The following is a 12,725-nucleotide window of genomic DNA, read 5'->3' on the forward strand; positions in this document are numbered from 1 at the left end:
TAGATGTGGATAAAGGTACCCAGACGCCTCACGTTTCTGCCATATCATAACGCCTGATACTCACAGATCGTTAATTATTGCTGGGTCAGTGTCACATCAATTAACCTAGCCTGTCCACACGTGTTTTCTTCTTTCAGTCGCCCTCCCCCCCATCTTTCTCGTCTGTCTCTCGCTCGTAGCTATACCAACCGTACTCTTCTGTTTCTCAATCCGGCATGTTTCAACAGCGGCTCGGGCGCTTTCACCGCTCTAGTCTCCGATACCGGCGAGCCCCTTTCGATACCTCCTCTTCGCCTTCACGGCGAGATCATCCTCGACAAAATACTCGTCCACCAACGTCTAGATATCGCAAGCTGAGAGCTTCAAGCGCAAACTCTTTAGAAGCCAGTTCGTGCCTATACTGCTAGCTTGCACTGGAACAACGAGCGCATTATTCGCGCTTCTTGGGCAAGGGCATTCTCGATCTGGTGAAGACTTTCGGCCTTAACAATATTTGCATAAGCATGCATGAGAGTGGGAGCTTGGACCACTCCAAAGACGCCCTCCGCGAGCACGATAGTGAGCTTCAGACACTTGGAATTAGTCGGAATATCACATTAGACGAGACCACACGCTGATGAAATCGCTTTCCTGTCTGCGGAGCCGGGTCATGGCTGTGTCAAAACAACGCACAATCGGGTAGAACTTCAGAGGATCCCATAATACCTTGTTCAGTGACGAAATAAGTCTCTTCAACCCTTCATAGAGATGGCACAAGATGGAATTACGTTCGACTAGGTTCTTTTTTTAAAAGATGTCGATTTTACAGTATATAATTGCTCCACACTATCACTGGCCTTGCTATATTGACTCTCTTTAAATGGCTGATGTTCTTGCTCTACTAAATACGAACAACGGCAACTACGCTGCGGCATTTCCAATGGATTTTAGCAACCCACCACAGCATTATGATACATTTGCACTTCGAGATATAGCTGGCCATGAGCATATTACACATAGATGGCCCTACCTCTATTCATCGCAGTCTAGATCGTCTATGAAAAGTAGATGTTCCGGATAGTTGATGGTACCTCATGACAATACGGGGAAAGTTGTCAAACAACTAACAACCGCGCGCGGCGTATTCTGACCTTGTAACCTTGGTTGCGGTTTTATGCGGGGATAACCTTCATCCATACATCGACAGAACCATGTCGCCTCGGCATTGCTTGCGGGGTAGCTATATTGCAACTCTTGGCATGAATACGAATTGGGAATAATGGCCTCACTGGACGTTACTTTGATCGGAAAATGCCAACGGAAAAGTCAATTAGGAGCGGAAAAGCTAAGAAACGCCGGAAAAATTAAGCATAATTTCGAGAACCTTAAATCTGCATCTAATGAAAAGACGCATTTTCCCACAAGTCGGGATGCTTCCTCTTGCAGGAAGATCTTCAGGACATCTCCACCCCCACAAACGGCGGCCTCCAACCCCGCAAGCAATTGACAGAAACACATCATATGCTCTGACAACAAGATCTCTTTTTCCGATTGAGTATTTCGACCCTGAGCTTATTTGCCATCTGCTCAGTTCTACTGGTGGAAAAAGACCGAGACCCGGGAGGAATTGGCCTGTCCAGCATCTCAACGGTGACATAATGGACGCAAAATGGATGAGGTTCCTGAACCGCTGGCGAGCATTTAAGGATTCGACTGCGTCTACTTAGGTTCAAGGAATTGCTACCCTACTCAGCAAGCTGCCGTTCCTCCTCGTCATCTATCTTTGAGTGCGCATCATGAAGGCATCAATTCTCTCAACTGGGGCAATGGCCGGAGTAGCCATGGCAGCTGGCGTGACGCTGCCCAACGGGTGGTTTGCGATTCCTCCCACAGCAAAAATCGAGCCCGGAAAGTTCAAGGGCGAGCCGAGATACCTTACATGGATGGCAGACTCGCAAATTCAACACGGGGTGGAGCCTACTCTTGCATACACGGTGTCGTCCTATTACTCCGGCGTCATGCTGGCATATGAGCGAACTGGGAAGCAGAAATACTTGGACTACGTCAAGTATGGAACCGACATTCTCCTGTACCCGGATCAAGATGGGAGCATATTGATGTACAACAAAAGCAACTCCATCGACGACATTCGCATTGGCCATACTTTTCTCGACATTTACAACGCCACTGGAGAGGAGATTTACAAAACGGCCGCACAAACTCTTCGTAACCAGATTGATCGCACTGGTCGTACTCCTGCCGGTGGTTTCTACCATCGCTATCCTGCCTACATCGACCAGATGTGGTTGGATGGTATCTACATGCTCGATGTGTACTACGCCCGGTGGACTCACGAATTCGAGCCCAACAACAACACTGCGTGGGACGACATTGCGCTGCAATTTGATCTCATAGATGCTGGAACCAGGGTTGAAAAGCGTACAAATGGCCTGCCACTCCATGGGTTCGACGTCAGCAAGACTCAGATTTGGGCGGATCCCGTCACCGGCGCCTCTCCACACGTTTGGGGAAGGGCTGTTGGATGGTATATTATGGCTCTTGTGGACACCTTGGACTACTTCCCCGAGAGCCACCCTGGACGAAAGCGCCTCCTCGGATACTTGAAATCCCTTTCCAAAGCCATTGTCGCGGCTCAGGACAAGAGGACCAAGGGTTGGTGGCTCGTTATGGATCCTGGTCTGGAAGGTCGATCCGGTAACTACATTGAGAGTTCTGGATCGGGAATGTTCGTTTACGGATTGCTCAAGGCTCACCGCATGGGCTATATCAAAGAAAAAAAGTACCTCCAGGCAGCACTTGACGGCTACAAATTGATGACTGACACATTTGCTTCACCACGGGGACGCGATGAAGCTTTGGCGTACGAGTGGACTGTGCAAACCGGTAGCTTGAGTTCAAACGGAACATTTGAGGTAAGTTGCATGGTAATTCTACCTTGAAACGAAACTGACATCATAAACAGTACTATGCTAGTATGCCTCTATTCGAGAACGATCTCAAAGGCGTGGCCCCGTTCCTCTTCGCCAGCTACGAATACGAGTTGCTTCAAAGTAAATAGGACTAATTAGAGGAGCGAATGTGAATACCGAGTCGCGTTATTGTCTGGCAAGTCTCCTCGCGGAGTAAGATTCTAATGCGGTGGTCTGAGAAAAGTGTATTTTGGGCTTATGACTTCGATTATCTTCATGAATTGAAGTTGCGAGTCGAGTACTTCGAATTGCCTTTCGCCTAATATCCGTGACCGTGACCGTTACCGAACCCATTCTATTGACTCCTTTTCGTACCCTGGTCCTCCATTCCTGTTTTTGGCTCTGTAACCAGGCTGCTGTTCTCGTGCCCAGAAGTTCGAGCGGATTGCTGCTTGACCGATTGCGTAGTGTCAATGAAGACGATGGCTAAATTGTTCCAAGGTTCCTCGTTTGCCGGTGCTGCCAGCCAACGAGTGATGGCGTTTCCTGTAGGGTCTTGTCTCTTGTTGCCTTCTTGTAAGGGGGGCTCACACCACGAACGGGGGACTTGGTATGGGCGGCTAGAGACCGGTTGAGTTGACGATGAACTAGCTTGAAGCCCTGCGCTTTTCTGGTCTAGGGACCGTGGGTGGCGGTGGGGGGTGTTTGGAGTAGGCGAGGACATGGTTTTTTGGGGAGGTTCTCAAAATGAATTGGATCTTAAAGAGTTGCAAAGAATTTGTTGATGGTTTAGCGCGGCGTCTTTATATTTATCGCTGGGCTATGACTGCTTAAATACCCATCAGCCCTTATCAACCTTGACCTACTTGTGAGAGTAATCTTGGTAACCGCGAGCTGCTCGTGATACCGGAGTGGGTGGCTCGAGAAATTGGGCCTGAGGAAACTGATGGGTATCAACAGGTGGTCAAAACGGCCCAGACTTGTAATCCAACACCACACGATGATAAAATTGGCCCATGCTAGTTGCAAATATCACAACTGAAACTAAGAGGCCTAGGAAATTGGCCCTCTGAGGGCCTAGTCGCATTTATAGGACGCCGGAAACGGCCCATACATCGACCTATCATTAAGTGTGAGATGAAAAGTGGCACGTGTTTGTTGGGAAATGTATGGCTGAGGCTGGAAGGCTCAGAAAATCGGCTCTTGACAATGGGAGGCAATCTGTCTCAGAATTACTTGGCTGTCAGAATTGGCCCAGGGCTAGTCCCGATACTGCCCTGCAATGCCGTCAGCTGCCTTATCTGTTTCTATTGGTTGCCTGACCGCGCACCAGTCAGCGAGGCAAACTCAGAGGTTCTTGTGGCTTACGAAATTGGCCCTGAAGAGCCTCATCTCGAGACCGCGCCGCTATTTTTGCCTTCTTATCCCGCCGTTTCCCCGCTTCTTGACTCTCTGAATACTAACCACTCTACATCCACATGTCACACCCCAACGTCACAACGCTGCCCGGGGAGATTGTCCGTTCAATCATCTGCCTGTCCCTCGATATATTTGCTGACAGCTTCAAGATCACATAGTACACAGCCGGGTAGTGCCGCGCGGGACCTTGGTTCCGCGCGCCTGCTATTCAAGAAAAAAACCATGATCTTCGCTTAAACTTCGATTGGCTCGAGGGCCTTGATCTCTGTACCATCCAGGCTTGGGATCTACCTATCCAATTCGAGTTCGACCAGGAAATTTCGGGGCAAGAGTCTCAAGTTCACCACCACGTCCATTCTGCTGTACCGCAAAGCAACACTCCAACCTCCCTCGCATTTCAACTCCCTCTCCCGACAGGGCTTGGGGCGTCACCGGCTAGTTCCAACCCTTACATCTTGGCACCAGGCAGCGAACTGGCCAATGTTTTGACGCCTGCGCTTCAGACTTGTCCTAACTGTGGTATCAAGATGTCCTCGCAGCGCCTGAAGTGAGTCTTGGCAGTATTCTTCCCGTACCCAGTTCAACCACGTTTCTCACCATCCAATTCTAGAAGCCACTGTGAAAGCTCAGCTTGCGGCCCTAGGTTTCCATGTAAAGACGGCAATGAACCGGGGTGCCACAAAGTATTCAGGCACAAGAAGGATCAACAACGCCATTGGGAACAAGTTTGCCAGAAAGCCGGCAAGCTGCTTAATCCCTTGAGGTGTTGCTGTCACGAGGAAGTGAGGGGCTGGGACCGCTTCATGCGCCATCTGAACCGATGTACCGCGACACAGATCAATGTGATGGCAGACAATACCATTGCTTCTGCGGCACGCACTTCGAGACAGTGTCCGCCCTACAGGCTCACCACAGTTCAACACATAAGAAAAGGCCGGGCCGCCGACGGAAGGACGCGAATGCGAGGGTTACATGACCCGTGGTGAATGTGCGAATGTTGATCATCGATCGATCATATTGAACTTCTTGCCTATGACAACCTGCAAGGAGATTTGGACTGCTGATAGTGTCCTTATTAATGGCAGGCTTGCGAGGCACCTACGAGGGTCTCACAAGTAACTCGTAGGTGCTAACAAAACGGACTTACTTTGTATCTGGATATGGAGGAAGGCCATGGCTCAGAGAGTGCTCTCGGTCTCTTCGATCTTTTTCGATGATCCTTTCAGTTGTTCTTACTGCATAATAAGTTGTTCTGATACTTTTATCGCAATTAACAATATATATTTCTTGGCTTGCTATTACCTGCAGCTCATAAAGGTATTGGGAAAGGTAACCAGTTGGACTAGAAACCTTAGTCTGTCTGAGTGTATTGTTGATCTTTGAATGGACTGGGTATATGGTCTGTACTGTTGATACTATTGTTGGTGTTTTTTTTTTTTACTGTTGAGCTTCTAGTCCCCCCTCTGGGTATGTGTGTACTAGGGCACCCTAACCTCTTGATATTTCTTGGCTTGTTATGTTGTTATATTTGAAGGTTGCGTTTTCGATTGCAGTTGTGCTCGTTGAGTCAGCTGAGCTGACGAGGGTTCTTGTTGGTAAAGAAGGCATTATTACCTCTTCATGCAAAAGATGACACGTGAGGGGGGGAAAGAGTTAGAGCTCGGCGTCTTAGGCCAAGTACAGTCTATGTGTTTATATAGGTTTAACTATTCCAAGCTGGAACGTTTGATGGTTATTATGGGAGTATTGGGTAGGAAATGCTTGAATTGTGGATTAAAACTTAGTTATTACCAGCAGTTTGAAATATCTAAGCCTTATCTTATATTGGCTTATGAAATGGTAGATCACATGACGAGCAGAGTGACTTGGCTGCGATCTGCCGAGACAGCCTTGCTCAAGTGTCAACATCACACAACTCGCGGGCCATTCTGATCAATCCAAACTCAGCACAGCGAAGGTGCACGAAATAAGACACCGATCACACCTCTCTACTATTGAATGAGTCGTTCAAGCCGAGATACAGCTTCCGGGTACTGTATATCGAAGCTAGTCGACGGCATACCCGCCCACTACGCACAGAAACATAATGGAGATGGCCGGAAATCCCCAAGATGAGCCCACCGACAGACAGGACAACACGCAAAGCAAGCGGGGTGTCCGGCAGCTCAAAAATCGCAGAAGGAACCGGGAAATCAGACGGCTGCAGAAGACGCCACCAGAAGATGACCTACAGATCAAGTCTTCGATGATGGCAGACGAATCACCCACGTCTGCTCTCAGCGAGATTGACAAGGCATTAAGAAATTGGGCCATTTTCGAAGAAAAGGTATTCGTACATACTAACGCGCGACTTGAACGAGTGGATATGGCCTCATCTTTTACAATATTCGTGAACGAGGATTCTAGAGCGGCCGATTGGGAGTTGCTTAACAAAAGGGTTCCCGACCACGACTTCGACGTTGTTCTTGTCTCTGCCCTGGTCTGGAACGCACGTTTTGAAACAGCAACACTGCAGAGCATGCCGTTTGCGAATGCGAAAAGGATGAGGGACTTCATGGAGGTCAACGGTTACTATGCCACATTCTATAGGAGGCATCTAACCTATCTGGCCTCGCTGCGCGAAAGATCATATACCTGGGAAACTCAAGGCCTTGATCCAAACATCACGTACCACACGGAGATTTCTTCGGGTATAATGCATGCAGAAGATTGTATCATGTACGGAGAAATGGTCTTTGGTAAGCTCCTGGATGAGCTTTCGATTCAAAATGGTATATTGGCGGATCGCTTGCTGATCTTAGCCCGGGCTTGTCGAGGGTGTGATGCCGACCTAGTTGAGTATGAGCGGCAGTTTGAGCTTAAAACCAAGATGCGATGCCTACGAAAGCAACAGGTCGATCCCGCCCTCATGTCACCAGGGAGGGTGGAAGTGCAGCGGGAGCTCGACAGCCTAGCTGTCGACTCTGTTGGTCGGTGCAATTTTGATCGCCTCAAACAGAAGTGCGTGGAACATCAGGAACGTATTCAATCTATACTTAACGTCAGCGAATAACGACTTTGACTGGGTAGATGACCCAAAGAGTCACTCTTGGAGGTCTAGCCGAAGAGAGCAATGGGTGGTATATCATGAGGTCGTTGTCAAGTTTTGAGAATGAGTTTCCTGAAATTGGGCTCCTTCCAGATTCTAGGAATTAGTCTAAGCTACGGAAGATGGGTTGCGCGACTTAGGCGTAGGAATATGGTCTTTTTAACATGCCTGTAATCTCTCTCAACAAGGGGCAGAGCCAAGTTTTCACGTCGTGAAGCCTTCGTGGATCACCAGCCCTTGTGCCAAAACTTGTTCAGCGGACCTGGAGAGTGCTACCTTGTTGATTCCATAGCAATGTCATTATGTCTGTCATCATCTGGTATGGTAACATCATTCGCGATCAAGTTTAAACACGAATCAGATCATGGCCCGGTACATGCCAACGAACTGGGACTGGAACAAAGATATGTGAAGTGCCCGCAAGTTGTTGATTTTGGTAAGAAACTGGAGGATGGATGATAAGAAAGTGTTATTTTGTTCCTTAGTTTCGGGGTCGCTGAATTGAAAATGGATGGTCCATTTGCAGAGGGGACAAGTTGTAAATTGCTGCGTCCTAGCACTGATACCGAAATATCTCAAAGCGACCTCTCTAATCATATTGCGCCACTGATCCCCAACTCTGAACCGCATTGGAAATGGATCACTTGAGTCCAAAACGATCTACTTGAAACTCGTGATCCACGCACAACCCTTGACCGTTGATAGAACGGCTGGGTAGCTACCCACTGTCGTCGCGCCGCGGATATGGCTCACGAACTCCGTTCCGATAATATCTTAACACCTTCCACCTTCCACCCCCCACCCCCCACGCCTTTCTGTACCTTTGATTTCTCAACATGACCAGAATGCTGACCAGTTTAATCGCGCAGGCCTAGGAAGTGATACCCGACGACATGCTTGAGCCGTGCTCCCACTCAACAACCGACCCCGCTTGCAAGGATGATAAGGAGCTTCGGTCTCAATTATTATCTATGGCGTTCTTTGCGGTCTTTGCCTTGCCTGCTACCTTTTTCTTCATCTCTCGAAGACGCGTGACTGCCTTTTGCAAAACGAAAGTCGCGTATTCGCCGTGCCCTTCCATCTCCTGACTTGCTCGCCTCTTAATATCCATGTACTCCTCCCTTTCTTCAGCTTGTTCGCCAATTGGGACGATGATGCCGGCATATCGGCAAAGAATGGCGTTGAGAATCATGCGGCATACTCTGCCGTTACCATCCTGGAAAGGGTGAATTGATACGAACTCAAGCGAGTACTTGGCGGCGATTGAAAAGGGATCAATGACGTTTTCTTTCTCCGCCGTAGCCAATTCTTGTACAAGGCTATCGCACATGTCCTTCATTTTCGCTGGAACGAAGCTTGGAACAGTAAAATTCGTTGTTCCCGCACCAACAATAACAGTCCGATATATCCCACCATATTTCTCTGCGGGAACGTCCGGCATATCTGGCTCAATAATTGGTATACCCTCTGAAAGTATCTTGTGTGTTGTCTTAATTAATTCCTCGGTGAGATCTTGATTCTCAACGATGAATGCGTGAATGAGGTATTGGAAGGCTTTTGCGTGTTGAACGATCTCCTTGCGACCCCTGAGGACATTCTGAGGTGGTAGCTCGCGAAGACCCGGTTCTTGATGATAGAGGTCATCCAAAGACACCTCATCGGCATCCTCACCAGCGAAGACCTTGCGGCATAGTGAGGCGGTGATTTCCCAGCCAAGCCCTGCACGCTCAATCATATTGCTGCCGTAGATAGCGCGGAGTGTGGTTTCCTGGATTTCCTTGGAGACACATTCTTGCTGCATTCCATCGAGTGTGGTGGTTTGCAATGTCGTAATCTAATTTGTGGCTTTCTCAAATAACTTTGCCGGATCTTGGCCTTGAGCATACCGACGGTAGATATCCTGGGAACGAATTTGTAGGTGCAATGAGGGCCATGCCGTGGATATGGCGTTCGAAAGACCCTGCATCATAATATCGAACTTCTTAGGATTGAAAGGGTCGTAAGCTATGCCCGAATTATGCAGGTGATGGAGGTTTGGACTGTGAGGAAGGTCAAAGAAGGGGTTTTGAATATTTTATTGTCAGGTCCAAGCCCCAGATAATACAGAGAAAGAAATAACTTTTATCTTACAAAGGAGTCGGCTCCATCAAGGTTCCCCACGATACCTTGATGGTAAACCTTCCCAGAATATGCACGTATGCTTTTGCCCAATCTAGATTTCTATGCAACCTTTTTCGACCCTCCAAGGTACGCATATCGGGTTTACAAATGGCAGCAGAAGCTACTTGCTAAGGACGTCTTAAGTCTCAGAAGGAGATTAAAAAAACACATAGGAACTGGACGATTATTATCTGGAATTTTGTTTTCTATGCCTCACCTAAGTCTGTTGCGCAATAGTACCGCAGCAGAGTGGAGGGGTAGAATCGGTTGTTAGAAACTCAAGTTTCTCCGGAGTCAAATCCTCAAAACCTGTGCAATATCTTTGATCCAAGGAGACAATCAACCCGCATCTAATCAGTTCTGATTGCTTTTGGGTCGCTTCTCGATTGTTGAACCTTGGTCACCATGCTCTGATCTCCAAGACACGTGGACACATTGTTTTCACTCATGGGCAAGGGGAGGACGTTAGTATATAGCAGAAAGCGTGAAAATGAGTGCAAGTTAAATAAATAGCAATGCTCTCATAGACAATCTTATAAATAATTGGTGCTTGTGTCCCCATAATTGGTCGGCGATGGTATTTACTGGCTGATGGAAGTTGGAACTGGGTATACAGGTCGGTATCCACCATCAATCAGTGGAATAAATGGCATCATACAGGGACTCGCTGAGACCATCAGAAAATAGACCGGGGCTCTGCCAAGACCTTTACATGGCGTGTGATTTTTCGATTGCGCGATCTGTTGACTAAATCCAGACCGTTGGCGTTGATCGGGAATATCATGGAGATTAGTGACCTTGCCGGTATTGGCTTTCATGTCGCCGGCACCGGGATTGTAATGGTCCGATAACAAAACGACACTTTGATGGTATTTAAACCGTAGGATCCCCCCACGAGTCATTAATGGTCACTTGTGCTCGATTTGACATTGCGTTTACTGAGAGCATCCAAAATTATTTCCTTCACAGTCAATCACAAGCGGACACGATGGCGCAAAACTTAACTGATCCATCAAACGAGAATTTCTCTAGGACCCCCAAGTTTGAGGTGGCAATCGCTGGAGGAGGAATCGCAGGACTTATTACTGCCATCGCTTTGCTCAAACATCCGGGAGTTAGCGTCCAGATCTATGAGCGCGCCAAGGAGTTTAAAGAGATCGGTGCCAGTATTGGGCTTGGTCCTAATGGGCTCAGATCTCTCGAGAAACTAGGTGTCGAGAATGCCTTCTCCGAGGATGTGTGCGCGCGACAAGAGTCAGCCTGGCCCATGATCTACCGACACTGGAAAACGGAAGAAATCATTGACCACGACGTGCACAAAACAGTCGAAGAGAAGAGACACTTCACAGCTCGATTCCATCGTGCGCACCTACACCAAGCTCTGCTTGAAAACATCCCCAAGGACCTCATTCATCTTAACAAAAAAACTGTTGATGTTACAACGAATCCAGACAAAGGCGCAACACTCTATTTCGAAGACGGGACATCCGCAGAGGCAGATATTTGCATTGGCGCGGATGGCATTCACTCCGTATGCCCTCGATCATTTTGTGGCAAATATCAATCGCTAACTAGAAATCCAGAATGTTCGGAAGACATTCGTGCCAACGCACACACTCCACTGGACTGGATGGGTGGCGCTTCGCGCGACATTTGAGGCATCTCGGCTCAAGGATCTTGACTATCCTAAGGATGCCGCGCATTGGGTAAGTTGGCTTATCTTCCCTAAATCGCGCACATGGTCGAAGTAGAGAACCTGACGATGATGCAGATCGGGCATGATAGAAACTTCTTTCATTCTCATCTAGGTAGGCCCAAACCAGTTTAAAGTCGATGTTCTATTTTTACTGATGCTAGACCGTAGGGAAGGGCCTTTTCACTACTGTCGGCGGCTTCCACGCGGATCCTTCTGATCCAAACGCTCAAGGCCACGATGCAAAATGGGATGATGTCGGGAGCTTGGATGAGTTTAAACAGCTGTACAAGGTGGGTACTGTTCCAATCTCTTCGCGTTTATTCCAATTAACTGGAAGTGTAGGACTGGAATCCCACCGTACGGGCTTTCATTGAAGCGTCTCCGTATGTTAGGCTCTTTCCAAACTTCGCGGGCAGTGCTCTAGAAACATGGTCATTCGATAGCCGCGTTACACTCGTTGGCGACGCCGCACATACACATGGCGGCGCTTTCGCTGCTGGCGGATCACTTGCGATAGATGATGCGTATGCCCTTCATCTTGCACTCAATCACGTCTGGCCATCTTCGCCCTCCCAAAAAGACAAGCCTACAAAGGAGCAGATCGGAGAGATATTTCGAATCTACGAGGCGACGCGAAAACCTCACATTAACAAGCTTCTGGGTGTTGTGCACAATTCCCTAGCAGGGCAGAAAACTACTGTCGAGAGAGGCAAGACTGAGACGGATGAACAGCTAAGGAATCGAGTCTTGCAACGGATGGATCCATGGTGGATCGGGGAGCACGATGTTGATGGCGCATTTCGGGCCGTCGTTGAGAGCATTGAGACTGTGCAGGGAGAGCAAGTGGGATCCCGGTCTAGACTTTAGAGCAGTGACTGGAAATTGAGAAAACAAGTGGGATGAGATTGTGAGGTCATTCAAGCCCCGCATCGCAACATACTTGCTAGGATCAATTGGGAAGCGATACCGCTGTTCACAGGAGGGAATTAGAGCCCGTCACGGATCTGAGCATACATGCGTTAATTTCTCTGCGAGCTGATTAATACAAAACAGAGTGGTACTCGTTTGTGAAGCATTGCGCTCGCCCATGCTGGCATCAAGCTCCTGGGGCCGATGGGTTCTTACCGCCATCTCACCCATCGTAACAAACCAAATGTCGCGTTTCATGAAGTGTTCAATCCACCTAGAAGAAAATAATATAAATGTTAGTAAATGCGACTGTTACTGCAGCTTATTGAGGTATTGGAAAAGGTAACCAGTTGGACTAGAAACTTTAGTCTGTCAGAGTAAAATTTTGACCTTTGAATGGACTGGGTATATGGTCTGTATTGCCGATATTATTGTTGGTTTTTTTTTACTGTTGAGCTTCTAGTCCCCCCTCTGGGTATGTGTACTAGGGCACCCTGGCCCCTTGATAAATGTCAGCAATACAGTCTGCTCAATACACGAGTAC

The 12,725-nt window shown here is 48.2% G+C and overlaps 4 protein-coding genes across 4 annotated transcripts; 2 read left to right on the plus strand and 2 right to left on the minus strand.

The window, feature by feature from the left end:
- Positions 1-1,775: 1,775 nt before the first annotated feature.
- BGZ61DRAFT_342448 (cell wall glycosyl hydrolase YteR) lies at positions 1,776-3,058 on the plus strand (the record flags this gene model as incomplete). The annotated part of the gene is made up of 2 exons (XM_046239505.1): positions 1,776-2,912; positions 2,963-3,058. 2 exons carry the CDS (start codon positions 1,776-1,778, stop codon positions 3,056-3,058), a joined length of 1,233 nt encoding a protein of 410 aa, XP_046109281.1.
- Positions 3,059-6,251: 3,193 nt separating this feature from the next.
- BGZ61DRAFT_442626 (uncharacterized protein) lies at positions 6,252-6,848 on the minus strand (the record flags this gene model as incomplete). Its single annotated transcript, XM_046244762.1, has 1 exon — positions 6,252-6,848. The coding sequence occupies one exon, from the start codon at positions 6,846-6,848 to the stop codon at positions 6,375-6,377; it is 474 nt and encodes a 157-aa protein (XP_046109282.1). The 3' UTR covers positions 6,252-6,374.
- Positions 6,849-8,374: 1,526 nt separating this feature from the next.
- BGZ61DRAFT_527829 (fic/DOC family protein) lies at positions 8,375-9,217 on the minus strand (the record flags this gene model as incomplete). Its single annotated transcript, XM_046253170.1, has 1 exon — positions 8,375-9,217. One exon carries the CDS (start codon positions 9,215-9,217, stop codon positions 8,375-8,377), a length of 843 nt encoding a protein of 280 aa, XP_046109283.1.
- A 1,347-nt stretch (positions 9,218-10,564) lies between these two features.
- BGZ61DRAFT_342066 (uncharacterized protein) lies at positions 10,565-12,139 on the plus strand (the record flags this gene model as incomplete). The annotated part of the gene is made up of 5 exons (XM_046239479.1): positions 10,565-11,107; positions 11,160-11,282; positions 11,348-11,384; positions 11,441-11,562; positions 11,615-12,139. 5 exons carry the CDS (start codon positions 10,565-10,567, stop codon positions 12,137-12,139), a joined length of 1,350 nt encoding a protein of 449 aa, XP_046109284.1.
- Between the last annotated feature and the right edge of the window lie 586 nt (positions 12,140-12,725).

This window comes from Ilyonectria robusta (genome assembly GCF_021365365.1).
Source record: "Ilyonectria robusta strain PMI_751 chromosome Unknown BGZ61scaffold_3, whole genome shotgun sequence".
Classification (NCBI taxonomy): Eukaryota; Fungi; Ascomycota; class Sordariomycetes; order Hypocreales; family Nectriaceae; genus Ilyonectria; species Ilyonectria robusta.